The 24,246-nt window shown below is 43.4% G+C and overlaps 2 protein-coding genes across 9 annotated transcripts in view; one reads left to right on the top strand and one right to left on the bottom strand.

Annotated features, from left to right (window-relative positions):
* LOC123376137 (intracisternal A particle-promoted polypeptide) overlaps positions 1–23,048 on the top strand; it is a 32,291-nt gene extending 9,243 nt beyond the window's left edge. For 2 of the 7 annotated variants that reach the window (XM_045027918.1, XM_045027917.1), the window contains 4 exons: positions 1,334–1,471; positions 3,190–3,312; positions 4,155–4,375; positions 5,534–7,803. In XM_045027918.1, the coding sequence (XP_044883853.1) occupies positions 1,334–1,471; positions 3,190–3,312; positions 4,155–4,375; positions 5,534–5,758 (707 nt within the window). In that variant the 3' untranslated portion in view covers positions 5,759–7,803. Of the gene's footprint in view, positions 1–1,333; positions 1,472–3,189; positions 3,313–4,154; positions 4,376–5,533; positions 7,804–17,725; positions 18,100–18,610; positions 19,127–19,183; positions 19,838–22,442 lie in introns of those variants that run through there. The other 5 variants (XR_006581699.1, XR_006581697.1, XR_006581698.1 and 2 more) reach the window with 5 other exon arrangements.
* LOC123376140 (transmembrane protein 69-like) lies at positions 9,961–15,128 on the bottom strand. 2 transcript variants are annotated; one of them, XM_045027924.1, is made up of 3 exons: positions 14,910–15,128; positions 13,956–14,020; positions 9,961–12,284 (listed from the first exon to the last, which is right to left on the bottom strand). In XM_045027924.1, the coding sequence occupies exons 1-3, from the start codon at positions 14,989–14,991 to the stop codon at positions 11,559–11,561; spliced, it is 873 nt and encodes a 290-aa protein (XP_044883859.1). In that variant the 5' UTR covers positions 14,992–15,128; the 3' UTR covers positions 9,961–11,558. The 2 variants fall into 2 exon arrangements, with proteins under 2 accessions (XP_044883859.1, XP_044883860.1); XM_045027925.1 differs by lacking the exon at positions 14,910–15,128 and adding an exon at positions 14,733–14,766.
* Positions 23,049–24,246: the final 1,198 nt, after the last annotated feature.

Here is a 24,246-nt window from a genome sequence, read left to right as displayed (position 1 = left end):
GCTTCTCCATACTCCTAATTGTTTTTGTTGCCCTTCTCTGTACATTTCCAATTTCAGTATTCAAGGAGTAGGTGGATTTACATAGTGGCTTTATGATATTTTCTATTTTATTATCTATCCCTTTCCTAATAGGCCTGACATTCAGTCAACTTTTTTGACTACTGCTTCACGTGGAGCAGACTTTTTCAGGGAACTCTCCAGGATGACTCCAAGATCTCTTTCTTGAGTGGTAACAGCTAATTTAGACCCCATCATTTTACATGTACAACTGGGATTATATTTTCCAATGTGCATTACTTTGCATTGGTCAACATTGAATTTCATCTGCCATTTTGTTACCCAGTTACCCAATTTAGCGAGATCCCTTTGTAACTCTTCGAGGTCTGCTTTGGACTTCTCTGTTTTCAGTAATTTTGTATTAGATGCAAATTTTGCTGCCTCACTGTTAATCCCCTTTTCCAGATCATTTATTAATATGTTGCACTGCACTGGTCCGAGTAGTGATCCTTGGGGGACCCTGCTATTTACCTCTTTCCAGTGGGAAAACTGACCATTTACTCCTACCGTTTGTTTCTTGTCTTTTAACCAGTTAGTGGATTTCCTTGTTATTCCTTGGGACCAAATGGCACATTTAGTAAAATTGTCATCTTAAATTACACCTCGGTATAGTATAAACTCCATTACTAACAGAGCTTTCCTTTTCTCAACTGATGGTGTCCAGGATATGGGAAAGTTAGCTACATCTGTCTAAAATGAAAGTAGTGTGTACATGTAGTGAAAGGAAACAAAAGATATACTATAAGGTTAAATGCTATAGTCTTTTTAAAAAAAAAAAACCCCTGTATTTTCCTACCTATGTTAGTAATAGCACTGTAGAGTGAAATATTTCATGGAGAAGCACAATGCTGCGGTGTTTCACTCACAGCTGTTTTGAGAAACCATTGCTGAAAACCATTTTCAGTACTAATTCAGTTTTCTAGTGTAGATGAGGCTTTCGTTGCTTTTGCACTTTGGCAAGATGAGAGCAATGGCCTCAATTCAGATATTGGAAGCAAGGGGCTGTTCCTGTGGCAGGAGCTGGATGGTGCTTGTATATCTGAATTGCAGAATATTCTCTCACACTAGTTCTCAACCTGCGGGCTGCTTGTGGCCCAATCAGCATACAGCTGTGGCCCATATGACCTCCTCAGGGCCACATAGGTAGCACAGATACTGTGTGGATGCGGTCCACATAACACACAGAGAGCTGCATATGCAGCCCACAGTGGCAAATAGGTTGAGAACTGCTGTTCCTTCTAACTCATCTATTTGTTTCTGCCTTTTTTGTACCAAGGAGAAAAGGATTCAATGATCTTTGACTGTACTGAATGCTACGATCCTATTATTAAGCAGTGGACAACTGTGGCCTCCATGAACCATCCTCGGTGTGGACTTGGAGTGTGTGCATGTTATGGTGCTATCTATGCTTTGGGTAACTATACAGTTTCTTTTTGGTAAAGCATTAGTTCATCTGATCAAATCAGTTTGGGGGTTTTAAATATTAAAATCCTGTAATACTGAGAGTTGAAAATCAGCAGTTACTTGACACTTGCAGCTGATGGGTGTTTTTATGAGTGCACGTAGGGGAGGTGCCATCATTTCCAAGTGAAGCTTCTTAGCCAACCAATGGAATAACGGGTATTTTCAGTATGACTCCATAATACCTAGACCAAAATATGTGTATGCAAGTTAGTCTGATTATTAAAAAAAAAAAAGAGAGAAAAAAAAGCATTTCACAACACCCCCTCAGACTTCCTACTTCTGTAGTACCTTTATCTGAGAATCTGTACTTTATCGGACATTAACCCTCACAGCCCTCTGTGATGGATGGATGGGAGAACCAAGAGAGGTTAAGTGACTTGTCCAACAAATTCAGTTGCAGAGCTGAGACAAGAACTGAGAAGTCCATGTGATCTTAACCAGGCGAACTACTAAATTGTTGTAAGAACCTAAATACGTATTTCTCAAAAGCTTTTAGTTAAATAGACCTTCACTATCACATCAACGTAATAAAAAGTATCTTATTTTAAAATAAGGAATACCAACGTATGTGACTTGCAAAAACAAGTTGCTTCATAATCTTGTGAGCACCTGTCTGATGTTATCTTTCCCTGAGTCTCATCATAGATCTTATCTGTGCTGCGGTCCCACAATTGATAGCACACAAGCGTATTACTGTGCCTGCTTGAAGCCCTATTGAAGTAACCAGGATTCTGTGCAGGTTCAGCAGTCCTCCTGTACACAGTCTATTGCAGGATAAGGGCCCTAGAGCGTAAGCTTCTCTGAGCAGGGGCTGTGTGGTTATCCTCTCTGTAAAACACAAAACTCGTCTGGTGCTATTTAACATTTGCATATAACAAAAGGAAATACCCAGTACTTGTAATCTTGCACCCACCTTATTGAGCAGAACTCCAAAAGAATCTTATTTCAATAACTGGACAAAGTTACAAGGTTCTCCCAAGAATCTTACAAGATTCTCCCTTGTTACTTAAGCTCTTAATGTAACAATTCCCTGTAAAATAGACTGTTATACAAAGAAATGGGGGGCGGGGATCGTAAGGGGGGAGCAGATCCTTAATTATGCTTTATTTGGACTTTTAATTGTTTAAACAATAACCAAAAGGAAAATCTGACTTCGGCTGCCATGCATGTGTCAAAAGTAATTCATAGCTGTGTGCATGTCATCCATATCACTGTCTTCTAAATACTTCTTCACAGATTAGGTGTTTGAAAGCTTTTTAAAATGCTGAAGTGTAACAAAAATCTAATAAGCTACTATTGTATACCACTGGGAAAGTAAAAGAGATTTGGAGTGAAAGTTATGGGAACATTTTAATTGCTAGAACAAAACAGCCCAATATCTTATCTAGTCCAGTATCCTGTCTCCAAAAGTAGCCAATTCCAGATGTTTTATATATGCCATAGTGCCCATAATTATTCAGTACTAATAACATGGAGGAAATTGTTTTCCCTAGGTGGTGGTCTCCTCCTGCCCTGAAACATAAGACTTGCTAGCCTTATAATTGTTTTCTCTATTCTACATGTGCTTTTGTTGAATCATACTAAGGTATTTCCTTCCATAATTATCTTTGGAAAAGACCTGTAGTTCTGTGTCATCAAACTTTACCTGCATGTTTTTCCTTTTTGTAGGAGGCTGGGTTGGAGCAGAAATCGGCAACACAATTGAAAGATTTGACCCTGAATTAAATAGCTGGGAGCTAGTGGGCAGTATGGTTGTGCCCCGCTACTATTTTGGGTGTTGTGAAATGCAAGGTGAGTGGTTTTTGGTTATGGCTTTCCCACATGAATAATAACCAATAGTTCAGAGAGTAGTTGTATCATATAAGGAATGTGAAGCTTTACATTTCAGCAAGGATTCCTACCTGTGTCTGTCTTGCAACTTGATAAAACTTCTTGAGCTCTGTGGTGCTTTCAGCTCTGTGAGTGTAACAGTGGTTCTCCACCTTTCGGCCATTTTCCCCTTTTCTGATAGATGTGTTTATTTCTGTGGAACTTGAACCTAAAGGTCTCCACTCATCTAACAATATAAACCCAAGATTTAATAAACCAGCTTTGAAAATTCTTCCCTCTCCTGTCAGTTACCCTTGAAAATAGTTTTCCTGTGGTTGAGAACATGAAGTCCAGCCAGTATTGACCATCTTAAAAGACAGAGCTCCAAAGACGTATCTTGTATGAATGTTCTTAATAAATATTTGCACTCAGGCCTCCCAGGTGGTCACCTGCCCTTCCTTGGCTAACTTAGGGTATATCTACAGTGCAATAAAACACATGTGGCTGGCTTATCTCAGCTGACTCAGGCTGAAGGACTAAAACTCAGAGCCCCCCAGTCTAGTGTCCCGTCTCCAGCCATTGGGGATTTTAGCAACAGGCAGTCGCCAATGGGCCACCCACCACTGTCATACTGTCTCCTCCATACACTTATCAAGCTCAGTCTTGAAGCCAGTTAGGTTTTTTCCCCCACTACTTCCCTGGGGAGGCTGCTCCAGAACTTCACTCCTATGATGGTTAGAAACCTTCGTCTAATTTCAAGGCTAAACTTATTGATGGCCAGTTTATATGTATTAGTTCTGGGGTCCACATTGATCTCTCTCCAGGTTTAATTTACATTGTCGGGGGCATCAGCAATGAAGGAATAGAGCTACGTTCTGTTGAAGTCTATGATCCAATATCCAAACGCTGGTCTACGCTTCCTCCAATGGGCACCCGAAGGGCATACCTTGGCGTAGCTGCCCTCAATGATTGCATCTATTCTGTTGGAGGATGGAATGAGACACAAGATGCACTTCCTACTGTAGAGAGATATTCCTTCGAAGAGGTCAGTAGAGTGCCTGGGAACCTTGCAGACTACAGCTTTATTTGTTAGGATGTATAAAGATGCTAATATATGCTGCCTATTCCTCGATAATTGTTTTACTCTTCATAGTGGTAGATTGTGTTGTCACCTTGGCCGTTATGTACCTGGTGAGAATATAACTCAAGTTGATGAGATAAAGATTTTAAAACAAGCTCCATTTCCTATTTGTTCCCAGTCAGTAATCTGGAAACTACATTTCAGGGCCTTCAAGGTGGTGTCCGTATACTTGCTGATCTTTGAGTATATCTATCTAATCTTAATCATGTAGTGTTTGAAAAGCATGTGTGTGTTCTTCTGGGTAATTGGAAGCTAACCAACACACAATAAACAGAAGGATTGTAGCTACTAAATACCCTGGGGAATGTGGTAGAGTAGTTCTGCTATAAGTTGTTCAATATATTACTCCGGATATTAGACAGGTTTATTAGATACAATGGAATTTACCATAAAAACAGCTCTAAAGTGCTGCTGTTATTGCTTTTCCCTCCAAATCAATACCAAACCAGTATTCCAAAATAGTGTTAGAAATCACGGTGTTGTCTGTAGGTTCCGACTTAAGTTCTGGTTACTGTGGTTCTGTAGATTCCGGTGGCACTTTCCATAAGAGTAGTGTTGACAGTCTTGGCGGTTTTTACATTTTGCCTCTACGGTCCCTTTAATTTTCAATGGGGGTAGTTTTCTTCACTTCTTGTTTCAAATTATTGTGTGCTGTTCCTGTGCAATGCTAAACAGCTGGTGTGCTCTGCCCCAGAGGTGTACATAGATGGCATGTTCTCACAAAACCTGACACCAATGGGATTGCTTATGAGAATAAAAAGGGTTTGCATGATCAAGCCCATCTTTGCAAAGTGCTGTGGGATCTTTCAGGGTGGGAGGTACCACATACATGTACGGTGTTGTTGTTGTTGTTATTAGCATGTTTGGATCCGCTTAAAGTAACTGGTCATTTGAGGGACTTTAGACATTTCAGTAAACTTAGAGTTATTCTTTTGGGAAGTGGTTGGGGAAGGGTACTTATGCCTAAGGGGCTTAATTATAGCAAAGCTATTTGCTGATTATTTTTTAAAAAAAAGTGTGTGTGTATTTATATAAATATAAATAAATGTCTCCCCTCATTAGGAGAAATGGGTTGAGGTTGCACCTATGAAGGTACCCAGAGCTGGTGTGTGTGTTGTGGCTGTGAACGGACTTCTTTATGCCTCGGGAGGCCGAGCTTCTAGTCATGATTTCGCTGCCCCAGTGACCTCGGACTCTGTTGAAGTTTATAACCCTCATATGGACACATGGACTGAAATAGCAAACATGATCACCAGCCGCTGTGAAGGAGGTGTGGCTGTGTTATGAAATAGATCTTCAAAGAACTCGAGGAAGACTAGCAGGGGGAAGGATGAGTGTCTGGCTTTCTACAGACAATGAGGTTTCGTGCTGCTTTGGCCAGGATCCTCTTCCGCTATGTGGCTCTTGTGGGAGTTGGTAGAAGAGCAGATCTCAGGTAGGTTTGTAGGGCTTCTTCTGAGCAAAAGGGAATTAATTTGCCCCTAAAATGACAACTGGCCAATCCAAAGTCTGTTTCATGAAATACCGTCTGTTGAGAGCAGAAATGCTTTTCATGACTAGATTAAACTAATTGAATGTGAAACAACTGGGGACTATTTGGAAAATTGGACCTCATCTGATATATGACCTTCCTGTGTGCTGGGATGACTTGAAATTCCTCTCTGTTCCCATGATGGAACAAAGTTAGTATCATTAGCTGGACTTAAAACCTAGAGGGTGATTCCTTTACGAAGCTAGGGCTTTGTCTGAAGTAAAGAGCAGCTTGGCTGTTCCCTTAGCATTAGGAGTTGTCTTTTGCTGGCAGAGAATGTGCCAGGTGAGGCTGGTTTAAAAAAAAAAAGTATAGTTCCAGTTGCAGCCTCATCTCACTTGAGGTTCTCTTTAGCTTCTGCATAAGCACCCTAGAAATTAACTGGAGGTGAGAATTGTCCTTTGTCCCCCAATAGGTTTTCTGGATAAAGGATCTGGTGATAAGTGGCTGACAGTCTTACTCCACTGCTTCTCTTCCTGTAAAGCTCAACGTAATTTTGGTTGTTCATGCTATTATAATACTGGTATCCTATTTACCTGTGGGTAGGAGGTGCTCCTATCCACCCAAGAGTGGACTTTCCCTTCCCTACTTTTCCAAGAAGTGACACCAGTGACTCATAAATGTTTAACCTGTGTGCTGGTCATAGGATTTTTACTGAGCTTTTCAGTTGGGAATGTCATCACCTCTCATTATAGTGCCCACTCTTCCTTCTGCCGTCCCTGGAAGGGATTACCCTGTGCACGTGTATACACATACGGGGGCTGTCGGGTAGTGGGATAGAACAGCCTTCTGCAAGATGCTGCTGTTCTTTTCCACTTCTAAAGATGACACCTCTGGCTTGCACCCTGCCTTTTCCAGGTTGAAGTAGACAGAAGTTGGCCGTGTTCCATTTCAAAGTGATGCTACTGTTTATTCATTTTGCCATTGTCTTAAAGGTCCTATATTTAGCGTGAGAGCGCTTATTGGGAAAATATTTATTTTTTTTAGCTATCGTGACACCATTTCCAGATTTTTAATCTTTCTGTTTTAAACAAAAAACACACCTGGTACTTGAAGCTTCTGTTTGCACCATATTACTGCCTTGTCTTGGCTGGGATTGAATAAGTCACCTGGAACTCAGATACAAGTCACAGATGAGACTGTCCAACACAGCACAATCAGACAATCTTCTGGAACGCAAACCAGCATGGGAAGTGTAATGCAATGGGAAGCCTTCATTGTGTAAACAAAGGGGCACCCACTTTCCAGATCTAGGATGTTACCTGCCCAGTATGAAGTTGTCGGGGGGGAAAGCTTCCAGTTTGTGTAGTAGCTACTCTGAAAACTGATAATTTACATATTCAAGGACAAATGTTAACTGCACCTGCTGACGTTTGCTATATAACAACAGAGTGCTGGCTTCTGTGATCCTTTCATTAAACTCCCATATGCTTTTGCCTCAGGAAGGTCTTCTAATGGTTGTGAAGCTAGCCCCTATTTCTCATACCTTTAGTTTGAGCCAGGTGAGTTTGCTTTTAAATTGCTGTATACTTCTCAGAACTAGCTGCAGGTCATGAGTGTATACCTAAGTAATGGTGGAACCGTGTAGTTTTTACACTGAGTGTTTTTTTTTAGTAATGACGGTGAGTGGCATTGCTGTTAACTGTAACAAAAGTGAGTTGGATTTTCTTGTTGAAACTTTGTGTTTAACTTCTGACAAACATTGAGAAAAACAGCTTTAAACCAGGTAAACTTTGACAGGTTGTTTTTAAGCTACAGAGAAATGTGCTTCTGAAATAAAATATTTATTGTATTTCCTTACTACTGGTGAGATCCTTTGATTTAAAGGACCTTTGGGAAACGAGGGGTACTTGGATCGCTAACCTGTCCTGCATGCTGTCTCCTGATTGAAAAGAGCTGAAGAGATGTTTTACAATCAAGCATCTGAAGATTCCCATGCTTCCCATATTTGAATACTATAAGATTTCAGTTGGGTCCTGCAGGTTTACTTTATTATGATCTCTTCCACCAGCTCCTTATCTCCCTCACTCTGGAGTCAGGGAGGCATTTCTGTTGTACCATGGATTAGTCCCTTTGACCAGTACTCGTGACTTTCATCTGCTGGCTGACGGTTGTGGGTTTGCAATCTGCTGCTGCCACCACATAGCTAGTCTTGCCCAGGAGAGGTGGGACAGCTTCTACAAGTGGCCCCATACCAGACTGTGCTGCCATGGATCTCTTGTTAGTTTATCAAACAGTCATGTTGAATAAGAGGAAGTGAAACAGTGAACTTTGCTTTTCTTTCAAAATTCAATTTTAATTCCTCTACATCCAAACAACATACCACTATTTCCAGGGTCTGCTGTTAACGGTGCAAATGTTTAACACAGCCTCCTCTGAAAATCCTAGCTGTTAAGGGATGTAGCAAGTGTTACACTAATTAGTGCTATATAAGGGGAGATGACTGCATTCTTTAAGATCTACAGACTTTGCAGGTTGTCATGTTTCTGGCAATGTAAATGGCTCACGAATCTTAGAAAGAGGATGGCTTCCCTCTTTCTGTATCTCTTTCATCTCTGTAGTAGATACGGCGCATTCCTTTTCTGAAGGAACAAGGAAACTGGTGGCTACAATTGGAGGTTGTAGGGAGGTAATTCTGTTAAAATGCAATCCTACTGCATTATACATGTGAACAGCATCCCTAAACTCCCTTCTTCATTGGGCTCTAAGAGTTGGTAAAACCTTTGCAGCTTACCTTTAAATATCCATTTACTGCAGACTTTCACTTTCAAGCATTTATACCTACTGCTAGCTGGATTTTTACTGATGGAACATTGGCTTAAGCCACAACCAAAAGTCCATATTACACAACCCTCACCCACTTAAAATTTACTACTTCGTTGGCTATAGCAGGAAGAAGGGGCATGAAAAGATTACTGTGGAGAAGCTTGCACTATACTTCTCTAGCACATTTAATACGCAACCCCTTGTGAAGCGTCTATAGTTTACAAATGTACTGAGTGGCCAACAAAAAACAGATTTACCCATCCAGTGCATAGTTGCTCAGCCCCTACTAGGGAACTAGGACTGCTTGGGTTGCCTACTGTGAGCCAAGGAGCAATGCCAGCTCGCACGAGGCACACCCTTCCCTAACTCACATCAAGCATGACACACATTGCCCCTACACACTGTCATCATCATCTGTATCTAAAAGGTGTTATGTAAGGTGGTATATGCAAACCGGTAACACACCAGTCATTAATACTAGTGCGTGATGTATGTGGGGGTGGTGTCTGAAGGACAAAGAAAAGTACATCCGCATCTATGGTAAACAAAGCCATCAACCTAAATAAGCATGGGGGAAGACCACTTAATGATCACAATAAGGGATGGAGCCTACACACTCAGGAAGCCTTCCTGGCTCTTGAAACAGAGACAATAGACTTGGGGAAATATAAGCCAAAGCAGAAAGCCATTTTGGAATCCATCACAAAGGGGGAGCTGTGCCCTTTCCGTGCATGAAGAGTGGATCCTCTGGGCCTGAAAACAGAGTAGCCGGAACGGACTATAAATGAGAAATCTTAAAGTGTAACTTGTTGAAACTGAGTTTTAGCCACTTGAAAATGTTTTGTGTTTTACTTGAAACCATCTCTCTCATCTATTCTTTCTCTCTTAAATCTCTGTTCTTTGTTAATTAACTCTTGTTTTATTGAAAGACCATCTGTGCTGTGAATTGAACTGAAGTCCTCATCAATACTAACAGGCTTGTGTGTGCTCTGTCTCTTTGGATGCAGTCAACTTAAGGTGTGTGAGTATCCACTGAGTAGGACTGGCTGGTGCAGGGGAGGGGGTTTGGGGAAGACTCAGAACAGAAGGAGCTGTTAGTGTCACCCTGCAAGATGGGGGGAGAGAGATAGCTGAGTGGTTTGAGCTAATGGCCTGCTCAACCCAGGGTTGCGAGTTCAATCCTAGAGGGGGCTACTTAGGGATATAGGGCAAAAATCTGTCTGGGGATTGGTCCTGCTTTCAGCAGGGGGTTGGAATAAATGACCTCCTGAGGTCCCTTCCACCCCTGATATACTAGGGCAGGGTAAGGGCTTTGTGCTGGTGTTCAGCTCTGACCCAAAGCTGCACAGCCCAGAGTTACAGGGAAGGGGCTGACAGAACCCCTTCCTGGTCTGGGTGAACCCCCATAATATCACACCTGTGGCTAGTAGTAGTTCATGATGTTCTGCTGCACCCTTATAGCTAATGGAAGTTTGACATGATTTATCTTAACTGAAGTCCTTATTTTTTCCTCATGGCTATGCTCAGGTTCCTTTGTTTCCTTGGGTGAAGGATAACTTAGGGGTTCACTCCCCCTCTCCTTGTAGTCCAGTAAACCTCTGAAATATATTCTGCTGAAACTCATCCCCAGATAAAGTTGCTTTTCCTTGCTGGGTGTGGACACCATGCTGTCTTCTCCCTTGCAGATGATTTTTATAAGGCAAGTGATCTCTTCCTGCAACCTCTTACACAAATCAATAGCTCACTTAATTTGGCCACTCCTGCACAGGTTTAAGGCATTGGCCTGTTTCCTATGTCTGGAGAAAACTTGTTTATCAGCTGCCCTGCCATGCCTGGTTTAAACATATTTTAGTCACATTCTAGAAATAGCTGTAAAATTCTCTGGGAGTTGACCATACATATATCATGCAATAATATTAATGATCAGTGAGTTATTAGTTTTTCAAAGATATATTACATGCCATCTTTTGCATAAATATGACAGTGTGCCCTTTGGACTTGGGGTGCTCTTAGGGTCTCAGACACTCTTTAGATAAATACTAATCTCAAGCTTGACATGACAAACCAAACTTACCTATATGTGTTGTGTGGTGACCAACTCTTAAATCATTTACCATGTTTAGTGTATATTTTCTTGTCAGTAGAATTTGGGTCAGGGAAGAAGCTTGTCCTAGGAGTGTGTGTGTGGTATTTACAAACAACAAAAAAGCAGCTGTACGTATAATAACCTGGCACATCATGAATCTTCCAATTGTCTACAAACTTGAGTATAGTGCAGGCATTGCTCCATTTTCAGTGGGAACAGGAAGTGCTTTCATCCTATGGTTTTCAGCCAAAAGGCTTCTAACATTTACAAAAACTACAACTTTATTCCTTTCATTGCAGAACTTGACACACCTTATAATTAAGCCTCTTGACCCATCCTTGTTTTAATGATTGAACTCATGTATTATGAGGAATAATCTATCCCCAAACATTTAAATGTATATTACAGTAGTACCCAAAGATCTCAGTCAGGCTTGAGCTCTTGCTCTACCAATAAGGGAAGATGCATACCTGCCTTGAAACAATCTAAAGAGAGTGAATAACGTATATATAAATCCTCTCTGCTTAACTTGCTTGGAAACTGGTTCCTCCCAAAGTAAGCATCTTACAAGCTGCTGTTTTCTGATTTCCACTCATGGATGTGGTCCTGGAAGCATGGAGAAGCCAAGCAATTTATTTTACTCCTATTAGAACTACGTACAAAACGCTGCAGTGGCTTGACAGGTGGTTTATGATGATTCACTTTCATTTACTTTTACTTGCACTGTTACTTAGCTGCTTCTCTGGAAAAACATCCATAAGTGCCAAGGTGGCTACCAATGAAAATACTGCCACCACTGTTAGTAATGCCCTTAGGGCTTTAAACCAGCTGGGATAAGTAGGAAGAAAAGCAAGGTCATAATGCAATGCTACCCCTAAACCAATTATCACCATGATTGCAGCTTGAGTGAGGTCCTCTTTAAAAAGTATGGCATACCAGGCTAATAAAGGGGGAACTATACTGCTCCCTAAGTTCATCCAATCAGGAGTGGCTGGGCTATTTTCTGGGAGAGCAAATCCCCACCTGACTCCTCCTAGAAAAGAGACTATAGTGGCCCCATATGTCATTTGAGCAAATGCCAGCTCGGGGTAGTAGGTCTGTTGGACAGCCATTATCAGTGGCACTGAAACAAATGGAATCAACCCTGCAAGGACCAGGTAAGAGGCAGGCTTTGGTGAGTCCTTTAGTGACCTCATATCATGGCGCAGAAGCCCTTGTTGGGGTTCAGGATCTTTTGGTTTCTTTTTCTTTAAACAGGGGAGGGAGCAATGGAATCCCTGGGCCTTGGTTACACAAGCTGAGGCCTGGCTGAAGAGCTGAGGTCTTGATGGCCGGGAAAGAACTCTTTGCAGAGGGAGACCGAGAGGAGAAGAACAAATGGTCTTATTCCTGCCATACTGTAGTAGTCTGTGAAGGGTCAGCTTCTGGAGCTGCAATTACAAAAACTATTAAGAACATCTGACAAGTTAAAGGTAATAATTGGAGATATACCAATCTCCTAGAACTGGAAGGGACCTCGAAAGTTCATCGAGTCCAGCCCCCTGCCTTCACTAGCAGGACCAATTTTTGCCCCAGATCCCTAAGTGGCCTCCTCAAGGGACTGAATTCACAACCTTGGGTTTAGCAGGCCAATGCTCAAGCCTCTGAGCTATCCCTCTCCAGGTTCTTGTTAGCCTGGAGAGATGATTAGTTATACCCTATATAAAACTAAGCCCATCTGTGGAAATCTACTGTCTAGTATGTAAAACGTTTATCAAGATTCTCCCCCCCCCCCTTCACTTAAAGCAGTGATTCCCAAACTTTTGTACTGGTGACCCCTTTCACATAGCAAGCCTCTGAGAGTGACCTCCCCTTATAAATTAAACACACCTTTTTATATATTTAACACCATTATAAATGCTGGAGGCAAAGTGGGGTTTGGGAGGGAGGCTGACAGCTTATGACCCCCCCCCCACATAATAACCTCATGACCCCGAGGGGTCCCAACCCCCAGTTTGAGGAACCCCTGACTTAAAGGGCACTGCTGCTTTTATGAGAAGTTGGCTGTTTCACTACATTCTAACACAAACAGTAGCAAACATTACACAGAGGTTACACTAATAGCTGCCTTCCTCCCCTGTGTCTGACATGGCCGTGACCTGCAAAGAGATTATCTGCTCTTGTGTTCTTTTTGCTGCTTTAGGGTCAATAAAGAAGGCCTGAAAGGTTTCTCCAGCTACTTCCTTGCTTGTGTTTTCAAACTAGAAATTCAAGCCCTCCTTAGAGGAGAAGTTTCTGTGGTGAGTAGGGAACTAGTGCAATGATAGATATCATTAGAGCCAACAGAACAGAGAGTAAGTGAAAGGAAAAAGGATTGTTAGTCACTTTAAAAACTTGTTTTGAAACACCTGGTTAAGTTTAATTGACTAAGATTTTGGATAAAGAAAGTCTGTGTTAAGGATTAAGCACCTTCACCTTAACAATTAAGGTGCTAGAGCTCACAATAAACACCCCTGTGATTGCCCTGAGGCCCTCTTGCAAAAATTGACATTCCAGAAGTTGCTGAGGAAAAAGCACAATGCCTTTCTGCCTTCTTTATATTCAATCAAAAGAGAGCAGCTACACAACTTCTAAAAAATACTTTGCAGATTGTGACCTGGGAGTGTGGAGACTGTCATCACCATGATATAACTGTTTCAGTGAAGAGGAATTTTGTGGTGCATATATGATGCAGACTGTACACTTAAGTTCTGTCCATAAGTAAACCCATTAAGCCCCACTGATTTCCGTATGGTTACAGAGACACAACTGAAGGGAGGACTTGGCTCTTTAACAGCGATCAAATACCAGTGACAAAACATATCTGTAAGCCTGTGATAAAGCCATGTGGCTGAGCTGCGGTTCAACGATGCCAGGCAGGAATCAGGGAAAAAATGGTTTACGATTCTGTACTTTTTAAACATTAGAAAAGTTCCTTTGGAAAAAAATAAATATAAAATTAAACCTCAGTCTGTTGTAAACTATGGGCCAACTGCGTTTTATACCCAAGATGCTTTGCCTCCTGTTTGGTTTTGTTTTGAAAGGTATTTCAGGATAAAGTAGATAACACATTAGAAACTTACTTTTAAAGGTATGTGGGAACAACATCGCTGTACAAGGTGAAACATATTTGCCTTAGCAGAAGGCCCTAAGGGATGAAAAAAAAAACAACCAATGTTAGGAGAATCAACTTAATGACAGTCTATACTAGGTAGAATATCCAAGTTTAGAGCATGTGTCAGCATAAGTTACTACAATTTGTTTTCCCTATTGATCATTTTGTTTTATAAGAGGAAGCAGATCAGGACTATGCATCTTTGGTTTTGTCACTGTACAGCTAATAACATATCTGCTGTACTCCTATAGCCAATTAACTATAATTGAACTTTTACAGGACATTTTGTTTTCAAGTCACTTTACAAGCTAAGGTCATTAACTTGTAATGCATTTTAGTGCCAGATCGGGGCCTAATTATATCTCAAGCTGCCCCTGAAGTAGGTAAATGGCTCCATTTTACAGATGAGGAAACTGACAAAGTATAAATTCCTCTAAAGGTTGGCAGTTTCTAGGTAATATTACCACTGTTCCTTTAAAAAAAAAAAGAAAAACCTAGAGAAGATTACTGTGATTACAAATAAAACATTTAAGTGGGTCCACTGTATTAGACGCCTCAAGCAAGGGGCCCGCGTTGTAAAATGAGGCGTTTACAGTCTAAACAGCCCACACAGCCAAAGGGAGTATCGTGGGGAACGGCGGCAGAGACGAAGTCATTTGCCCAGAGAAAGTCTGTGGCAGAGGTGGGAGCTGACCCCGGCCGGAAGCCCCCTGCTCTGTTGTAATTAACAATAACAGATACTGACGGTCTGGGTCCGTTTCCTGCACCAGCTGCTGGGCAAACACGCCCCCCCCGCCCCCCGCTGGTGCCGCTGCCCCCTGCGGAGAGTTCCAGGAACTCAACCCCCCCCCGCAGCGCCCCGTCCCCTGGGGGAGCCCCGCAGCCCCCGCCCCCTGCCGCTGCCCGCCCGGGGCTCACTCACCCGCCCCAGGGAACCGCAAGGAGCGCGGCCACGCGCAGCAGCAACCGGCTTCCGGTGCAGGGGATGGGGAGGGACGCAGCATCCGGCGGAAGGAGCGGGGCTCCCCGGGTGCGCGGCTGTAAAGCCCCCGCCCAGAACACGGGCTGCCCGCTGTAGTTCCGCTCTGGCGGCGGAACAGCGAGACCAGCTGCCCCGGCTTTCTGTTCCTCGAGGGCTTGTCGCGTTAGTTCCCTCGCCCTGCCCCCAGCGTTTCAGCAGTGAAGAGGGTGGGAGTGACAGGGTTAAAAGACATCGATTCTAAAGGGAGGGAAATTTACATAACAACAAAAAATAAAACAAGGCGAGTCCAGACAGGTTATGCTGGGTATTACTTAGGTAATGTAAATATTTCCATTGATGAGGAGGGATAGCTCAGTGGTTTGGCCATTGACCTGCTAAACCCAGGCTTATGAGCTCAATCCTTGAGGGGGCCGTTTAGGGATCTGGGGCTTGGTCCAGCTTTGAGCAGGTTGGTTGGACTAAATGACTTCCTGAGGTCCCTTCCAACCCTGATAGTCTATGAGTGCATGCAGGCGATCAGTACAGTAAAAAAGCATGAATCAGGCACACACCCTAAAGTGACCATACGTACTGGTTTTACCAGTACAGTACTGGTTTTTTGAACATTGGTCTGGTTAGTTGTGAGATGTAACCAGTACAGTTTAGGACTACAAAATCAAAAATTATTAATTTATCAAAAGATTGAGTACATCAAATCAATCCTTGATAAACCAGCCTAAATCAATTTTATTAATTTATCCTAGTTTTAGTTTTATTTTACACGACGGTTCTCGTCGTTGGATCTCGGCAATACTCGGCATTCAGCACACGCACTCTCACTATATTCTTTGCTGCTTCTCACTATATTGTGGCCACGGTGACTCTTCAATAATACTCCCACGCATTACATACAGCCCGACCGTGGGAACTCGATGATGACGTCATCACACAGAGCCCGCCAAAATCGACCAATTTTAAATGTCCTGGTTTTAAATTTGAAAAAAATGGTCACCTTAACACACCCCCACCCCATAATAATAATCAAGGGACTGGATAAATCACGTGCAGGATCAGAGCCTGGATTCCCTTGGAGGGTGCTACACAAGTTCTCTAGTCTCATTTATTTAAGTTAAAACTGCAAGCAGTTCTGAGTAATCAGAATGCACTTAGATACAGTTCTCAAGCACCAGCTTTGCACTGTAGCTACAGTAACAATTAGCACACATGCTTTTCATGTTCAAAGTGCTACCCAGACATTGACTAACTAGTTAACTTCTTTGAAAGATAAAGTGGGTGAGGTGGTATCTTTTATTGGACCGACTGCTGTTGGTGAGAGAGACAAGCTTTCCAGCCACACCAAGCTCTTCTTCAAGTTAATGTGTTTGTGTGTTTTGTATTTATGCCTCTTTCAGGGCTGGCAGTGGGAGCTACCACCAATTGTGCGGTCACTTTTCTGTATCTTTTTCTGCAACGGTTATGCTGAATGTCTATTGCTTGCTGGGCCTGATGGCTTTCTAGTGGTTTCTGTGAAGATTAGCTAAGGTTTGCAGAACATGTTAGAGGTAAATAGCACTAAGCATTATTGCAGCAGCTGAGGAATCCTCCTTCTTGCTCTGCAACTGGAAGTCTCTCTGGGGCATAATTTCTCTGCTTCTGGGTTGATTGTGAAGCTTCTCTTGCTGACTGTAAAGCCATTGCTGTGCCTCCCCCCAATTAGTTCTGCTGCACGTTATAGTTCTGCTGCCTCCCTGGCTCATTGAGGAAATATCTGTTGAAGAGGAAGGAAGGATTGATTTATACCCAAAGCCTCCGCCTGCCTGTCTACTCGGTCACGGTCTGACTCTCCTCGCTGCTGCGGCGGAGGGGAGGGGCACATGCTTGCTTTCTAGGATTACAGTACTTCGCTTCCTTCCAGAGAGGTTGAGTCTTTCACTTTAAAGGGAAGGAGGCGGCCGCAGCAGGGAAGGGACTACAAATCCCAGCATGCACTGCGAGTGCGGCCCCCTCACAAAGGCTGAGGCAGGTGTCGCAGTGCATCCTGGAACTTGGAGTCTCGCGGGGGGGGGGAGCAATCCGACCACCCCCCCTGAGAGACACAAACAGAGCGGGAGCGCGAGCCGCCTGGAGAAGTTGGGGGAGGGGGGAGGGGTGGGGGTGTCGAGGCAGCACGGGCGGGCGCGCGCACGGAGTGGCCGAGGTAGACGCTGGAGAGAGCCGTATTGGCGCGCGCGTCCGCCGAGCACGCGCCGTGGCGCCCACCCCCACCCCCAAAACCTGGCGGGTTTTACATTTCCCCTCCGCGGTCCCTTTAATTTTCAATGCGCGGAGGGGGAGGGGGGAGGTAGTTTTCTTCACTTCTTGTTTCCAGTCACGGTTGTGTGCGGTTCCTGTGCCATGCTGAACAGCCGCTGTGCCCTGCCCCAGGGGCGCGCCTCGCCGGCCTGGCCTGGCCTGGCCTCACAGCGCCTGCCGATGAGAATACAGAAGGGTTTGCAGCATCAAGCCCAGCGTTGCCAAGTGCTGTGGGATCTTCCAGGGTGGGAGGTCCCACATACATGTACGGCGTTGTTGTTGTCATTGGCATGTCTGGATCCGCTTAAAGTAACTGGTCATTTGGGGGACTTGAGACATTTCAGTAAACTTAGAGTTATTCTTTTGGGAAGTGGTGGGGGAAGGGTACTTATGCCTAAGGGGCTTAATTATAGCAAAGCTATTTGCTGATTATTTAAAAAAAAAGTGTGTGTGTATTTATATAAATAAATGTCTCCCCTCATTAGGAGAAATGGGTTGAGGTTGCACCGATGAAGGTACCCAGAGCTGGTGTGTGTGTTGTGGCTGTGAACGGACTTCTTTATGCCTCGGGAGGCCGAGCTTCTAGGCATGATTTCGCTGCCCCAGTGACCTCGGACTCTGTTGAAGTTTATAACCCTCATATGGACACATGGACTGAAATAGCAAACATGATCACCAGCCGCTGTGAAGGAGGTGTGGCTGTGTTATGAAATAGATCTTCAAAGAACTCGAGGAAGACTAGCAGGGGGAAGGATGAGCGTCTGGCTTTCTACAGACAATGAGGTTTCGTGCTGCTTTGGCCAGGATCCTCTTCCGCTATGTGGCTCTTGTGTGGAGTTGGTAGAGGAGCAGATCTCAGGTAGGTTTCTAGGGCTTTTTCTGAGCAAAAGGGAATTAATTTGCCCCTAAAATGACAACTGGCCAATCCAAAGTCTGTTTCATGAAATACCGTCTGTTGAGAGCAGAAATGCTTTTCATGACTAGATTAAACTAATTGAATGTGAAACAACTGGGGACTATTTGGAAAATTGGACCTCATCTGAGATATAACCTTCCTGTGTGCTGGGATGACTTGAAATTCCTCTCCGTTCACGTGATGGAACAAAGTTAGTATCATTAGCTGGGCTTAAAACCTAGAGGGTGATTCCTTTACGAAGCTAGGGCTTTGTCTGAAGTAAAGAGCAGCTTGGCTGTTCCCTTAGCATTAGGAGTTGTCTTTTGCTGGCAGAGAATGTGCCAGGTGAGGCTGGTTTTAAAAAAAGATCTATAGTTCCAGTTGCAGCCTCATCTCACTTGAGGTTCTCTTTAGCTTCTGCATAAGCACCCTAGAAATTAACTGGAGGTGAGAATTGTCCTTTGTCCCCCAATAGGTTTTCTGGATAAAGGATCTGGTGATAAGTGGCTGACAGTCTTACTCCACTGCTTCTCTTCCTGTAAAGCTCAACGTAATTTTGGTTGTTCATGCTATTATAATAGTGGTATCCTGTTTACCTGTGGGTGGGAGGTGCTCCTATCCATCCAAGAGTGGACTTTCCCTTCCCTACTTTTCCAAGAAGTGATACCAGTGACTCATAAATGTTTAACCTGTGTGCTGGTCATAGGATTTTTACTGAGCTTTTCAGTTGGGAATGTCATCACCTCTCATTATAGTGCCCACTCTTCCTTCTGCCGTCCCTGGAAGGGATTACCCTGTGCACGTGTATACACATACAGGGGCTGTCGGGTAGTGGGATAGAACAGCCTTCTGCAAGATGCTGCTGTTCTTTTCCACTTCCAAAGATGACACCTCTGGCTTGCACCCTGCCTTTTCCAGGTTGAAGTAGACAGAAATTGGCTGTGTTCCATTTCAAAGTGATGCTACTGTTTATTAAATTTTGCCATTGTCTTAAAGGTCCTATATTTAGCGTGAGAGCGCTTATTGGGAAAATATTTATTTTTTTTAGCTATCGTGACGCCATTTCCAGATTTTTAATCTTTCTGTTTTAAACAAAAAACACACCTGGTACTTGAAGCTTCTGTTTGCACCATATTACTGCCTTGTCTTGGCTGGGATTGAATAAGTCACCTGGAACTCAGATACAGGTCACAGATGAGACTGTCCAACACAGCACAATCAGACAATCTTCTGGAACGCAAACCAGCATGGGAAGTGTAATGCAATGGGAAGCCTTCATTGTGTAAACAAAGGGGCACCCACTTTCCAGATCAAGGATGTTACCTGCCCAGTATGAAGTTGTCTGGGGGGAAAGCTTCCAGTTTGTGTAGTAGCTACTCTGAAAACTGATAATTTATATATTCAAGGACAAATGTTAACTGCACCTGCTGACGTTTGCTATATAACAGAGTGCTGGCTTCTGTGATCCTTTCATTAAACTCCCATATGCTTTTGCCTCAGGAAGGTCTTCTAATGGTTGTGAAGCTAGCCCCTATTTCTCATACCTTTTAAATTGCTGTATACTTCTCAGAAACTCCACCAGAGTGGTCCTTTGGGGCCATCTGCCTGTCCCAAGTCAGGGTAAAGGAGGAGGGTTGGGCGTGGGGCTAGCAACTTCACCCTGTAAAAAATCAACTTGCTACAGAAACGCCAACAATAGAGATAAGAGACTTTTAGCCTGGAAAAAGAAGGGTCTTCAACTCGAAGACGCATGACGCAGGATGGTGAAAGCCGCGAGGAAGCCACTAAGCCCCTTCTTGCAACCAGGAGGATTACCATCGGCACATGGAACGTAAGGACCATGTACGAGTCAGGAAAGACGGTGCAGGTTGCAGCAGAGATGAGGAGCAACAACCTGACCCTACTAGGCATTAGCGAGACAAGATGGACGCAAGCTGGACAGAGACAACTGTTGACAGGAGAGCTGTTGCTGTATTCAGGACATGAAGAGAGCGACGCACCCCACACACAGGGAGTAGGCTTCATGTTGTCCAAGCAGGCAGTCCTACTGTGTGGAGCTGAAACCTGGAGGACAACCAAAACAACCATCAGGAAGATCCATTAATAGCTGCCTCAGAAGGATTCTCCAAATCCGCTGGCCAGACACCATCAGTAACATCCACCTCTTGGAGAGGACCCATCAACTCCCAGCAAGCAGCCAACTAACATCACCAGACAGGCACTGCAGTGGAACCCCCAAGGCAAGCGGAAAAGAGGTCGCCCAAGAAACACCTGGCGGTGCGACCTTCAGGCTGATAGCAAAAAAATGGGCTATACCTGGAACCAGCTAGAGCGAATGGGCCAGGATAAAGGACTCTGGAGATCTGTGGCTGGCGGCCCATACCCCAATTGGGGTGACGGGCATGAGTGAGTGAGTGATACTTCTCAGAACTAGCTGCAGGTCATGAGTGTATACCTAAGTAATGGTGGAACTGTGTAGTTTTTACACTGAGTGCTTTTTTTTAGTAATGATGGTGAGTGGCATTGCTGTTAACTGTAACAAAAATGAGTTTGATTTTCTTGTTGAAACTTTGTGTTTAACTTCTGACAAACATTAAGAAAAACAGCTTTAAACCAGGTAAACTTTGACAGGTTGTTTTTAAGCTACAGCGAAATGTGCTTCTTAAATAAAATATTTATTATATTTCCTTACTACTGGTGAGATCCTTTGATTTAAAGGATCTTTGGGAAACAAGGGGTACATGGATTGCTAACCTGTCCTGCATGCTGTCTCCTGATTGAAAAGAGCTGAAGAGGGAGATGTTTTACAATCAAGCATCTGTAGATTCCCATGCTTCCCACATTTGGATACTATAACATTTCAGTTGGGTCCTGCAGGTTTACTTTATTATGGTCTCTTCCGCCAGCTCCTTATCTCCCTCACTCTGGAGTCAGGGAGGCATTTCTGTTGTACCCTGGATTAGTGCCTTTGACCAGTGCTCGTGACTTTCATCTGCTGGCTGATGGTTGTGGGTTTGCAATCTGCTGCTGCCACCATATAGCTAGTATTGCCCAGGAGTGTTGGGACAGCTTCTACAAGTGGCTCCATACCAGACTGTGCTGCCATGGATCTCTTGTTTGTTTATCAAACAGCCATGTTGAATAAGAGGGAGTTGAAACAGTGAACTTTGCTTTTCTTTAAAAATTCAATTTTAATTCCGCTACATCCAAACAACCTACCACTATTTCCAGGGTCTGCTGTTAACGGTGCAAACGTTTAACAAAACCTCCTCTGAAAATCCTAGCGGTTAAGGGATGTAGCAAGTGTTACACTAATTAGTGCTATATAAGGGGAGATGGCTGCATTCTTTAAGATCTACAGACTGCAAGTTGTCATGTTTCTGGCAGTGTAAATGGCTCACAAATCTTAGAAGAGGATGGCTTCCCTCTTTCTGTATCTCTTTCATCTTTGTAGTAGATACGGCTCATTCCTTTTCTGAAGGAGCAAGGAAACTGGTGGCTACAATTGGAGGTTGTAGGGAGGTAATTCTGTTAAAATGTATAATCCTACTGCATTATACATGTGAACAGCATCCCTAAACTCCCTTCTACACTGGGCTCTAAGAGTTGGTAAAACCTTTGCAGCTTACCTTTAAATATCCATTTACTGCAGACTTTTCACTTTCAACATTTATACCTACTGCCAGCTGGATTTCTGCTGATGGAACATTGGCTTAGGCCACAACCGAAAGTCCATTAAGTTTATATTACACAGCCATCACCCACTTAAAATTTTCCTCCTTCGTTGGCTATAGCAGGAAGAAGGGGCATGAAAAGATTACTGTGGAGAAGCTTGCACTATACTTCTCTAGCACATTTAATACTCAACCCCTTGTGAAGCGTCTACAGTTTACAAATGTACTGAGTGGCCAACAAAAAACAGACTTAACTCATCCAGTGCATAGTTGCTCAGCCCCTACTAGGGAACTAGGACTGCTTGGGTTGCCTACTGTGAGCCAGGGAGCAATGCCAGCTGGCACAAGGCACGCCCTTCCCTAACTCACATCAAGCATGACACACATTGCCCCTACACTGTTGTCATCATCATCTGTATCTAAAAGGTGTTATGTAAGGTGGTATATGCAAACCAGTAACACACCAGTCATTAATACTAGTGTGTGATGTACATGGGGGTGGTGTCTGAAGAATCAGAGATGAGGGTTGGAAATATATTCTTAAACAGTGTTTTGCAAGCAGTGCACAAGCCCAGTCTATCCTAGACAAAGGAATGTTGTTTCACCTGTTTTCCTGTCTCCAATTAAATTAAGCCAGGTAATACCTGAAAGGACAAAGAAAAGTACATCTGCATCTATGGTAAACAAAGCCATCAACCTAAATAAGCATGGGGGAAGACCACTTAATGATCACAATAAGGGATGGAGCCTACACACTCAGGAAGCCGCCTTGGCTCTTGAAACAGAGACAATAGACTTGGGGAAATATAAGCCAAAGCAGAAAGCCATTTTGGAATCCATCACAAAGGAGAAGCTGTGCCCTTTCAGTGCATGAAGAGTGGATCCTCTGGGCCTGAAAACAGAGTAGCCGGAACTGACTATAAGTGAGAAATCTTAAAGCGTAACTTGTTGAAACTGAGTTTTAGCCACTTGAAAATGTTTTATTTTACTTGTAACCATCTCTCTCATCTATTCTTTCTTATCTCTTAAATCTCTGTTCTTTGTTAATTAACTCTTGTTTTATTGAAAAACCATCTGTGCTGTGTATTGAACTGAAGTCCTCAGCAATACTAACAGGCTTGTGTGTGCTCTGTCTCTTTGGAGGCAGTGAACTTAAGGTGTGTGAGTATCCACTGAGTAGAACTGGCTGGTGCAGGAGAGATGGTTTTGGGAAGACTCAGAACAGGAGGAGCTGTTAGTGTCACCCTGCAAGATGAGGGGGAGAGATAGCTCAGTGGTTTGAGCATTGGCCTGCTAAACCCAGGGTTGTGAGCTCAATTCTTGAGGGGGCTACTTAGGGATATGGGGCAAAAATCTGTCTGGGGATTGGTCCTGCTTTGAGCAGGGGGTTGGACTAGATGATCTCCTGAGGTCCCTTCCACCCCTGATATTTTAGGGCAGGGTGAGGGCTTTGTGCTGGTGTTCAGCTCTGACCCAAAGCTGCACAGCCCAGAGTTACAGGGAAGGGGCTGACAGAACCCCTTCCTGGTCTGGGTGAACCCCCATAATATCACACCTATTGCCAGTGGCTAGTAGTAGTTCATGATGTTCTGCTGCACCCTTACAGCTAATGGAAGTTTGACATGATTTATCTTAACTGAAGTCCTTATTTTTTCCTCATGGCTATGCCCAGGTTCCTTTGTTTCCTTGGGTGAAGGATAACTTAGGGGTTCACTCCCCCTCTCCTTGTAGTCCAGTAAACCTCTGAAATATATTCTGCTGAAACTCATCCCCAGATAAAGTTGCTTTTCCTTGCTGGGTGTGGACACCATGCTGTCTTCTCCCTTGCAGATGATTTTTATAAGGCAAGTGATCTCTTCCTGCAACCTCTGATACAAATTAATAGCTCATTTAATTTGGCCACTCCTGCACAGGTTTAAGGCATTGGCCTGTTTCCTTTGTCTGGAGAAAACTTGTTTATCAGCTGCCCTGCCATGCCTGGTTTAAACACATTTTAGTCACATTCTAGATATAGCTGTAAAATTCTCTGGGGGTTGATCATACATATATCATGCAATAATATTAATGATCAGTGAGTTATTAGTTTTTCAAATATATATTACATGCCATCTTTTGCATAAATATCATGACAGTGTGCCCTTTGGACTTGGGGTGCTCTTAGGGTCTCAGACACTCTTTAGATAAACACTAATCTTAAGCTTGACATGACAAACCAAACTTACCTATATGTGGTGTTTGGTGACCAACTCTTAAATCATTTACCATGTTTAGTGTATATTTTCTTGTCAGTAGAATTTGGGTCAGGGAAGAAGCTTGTCCTAGGGGTGTATGTGTGGTATTTACAAACAAAAAAAAAGCAGCTGTACGTATAATAACCTGGCACATCATGAATCTTCCAATTGTCTACAAACTTGAGTATAGTGCAGGCATTGCTCCA

The sequence above is a fragment of the Mauremys mutica genome, chromosome 8 (genome assembly GCF_020497125.1).
Source record: "Mauremys mutica isolate MM-2020 ecotype Southern chromosome 8, ASM2049712v1, whole genome shotgun sequence".
NCBI lineage: Eukaryota > Metazoa > Chordata > Testudines > Geoemydidae > Mauremys > Mauremys mutica.
Note: the sequence above shows the minus strand (reverse complement) of the source record. Positions and strands in the feature narration are given on the sequence as shown.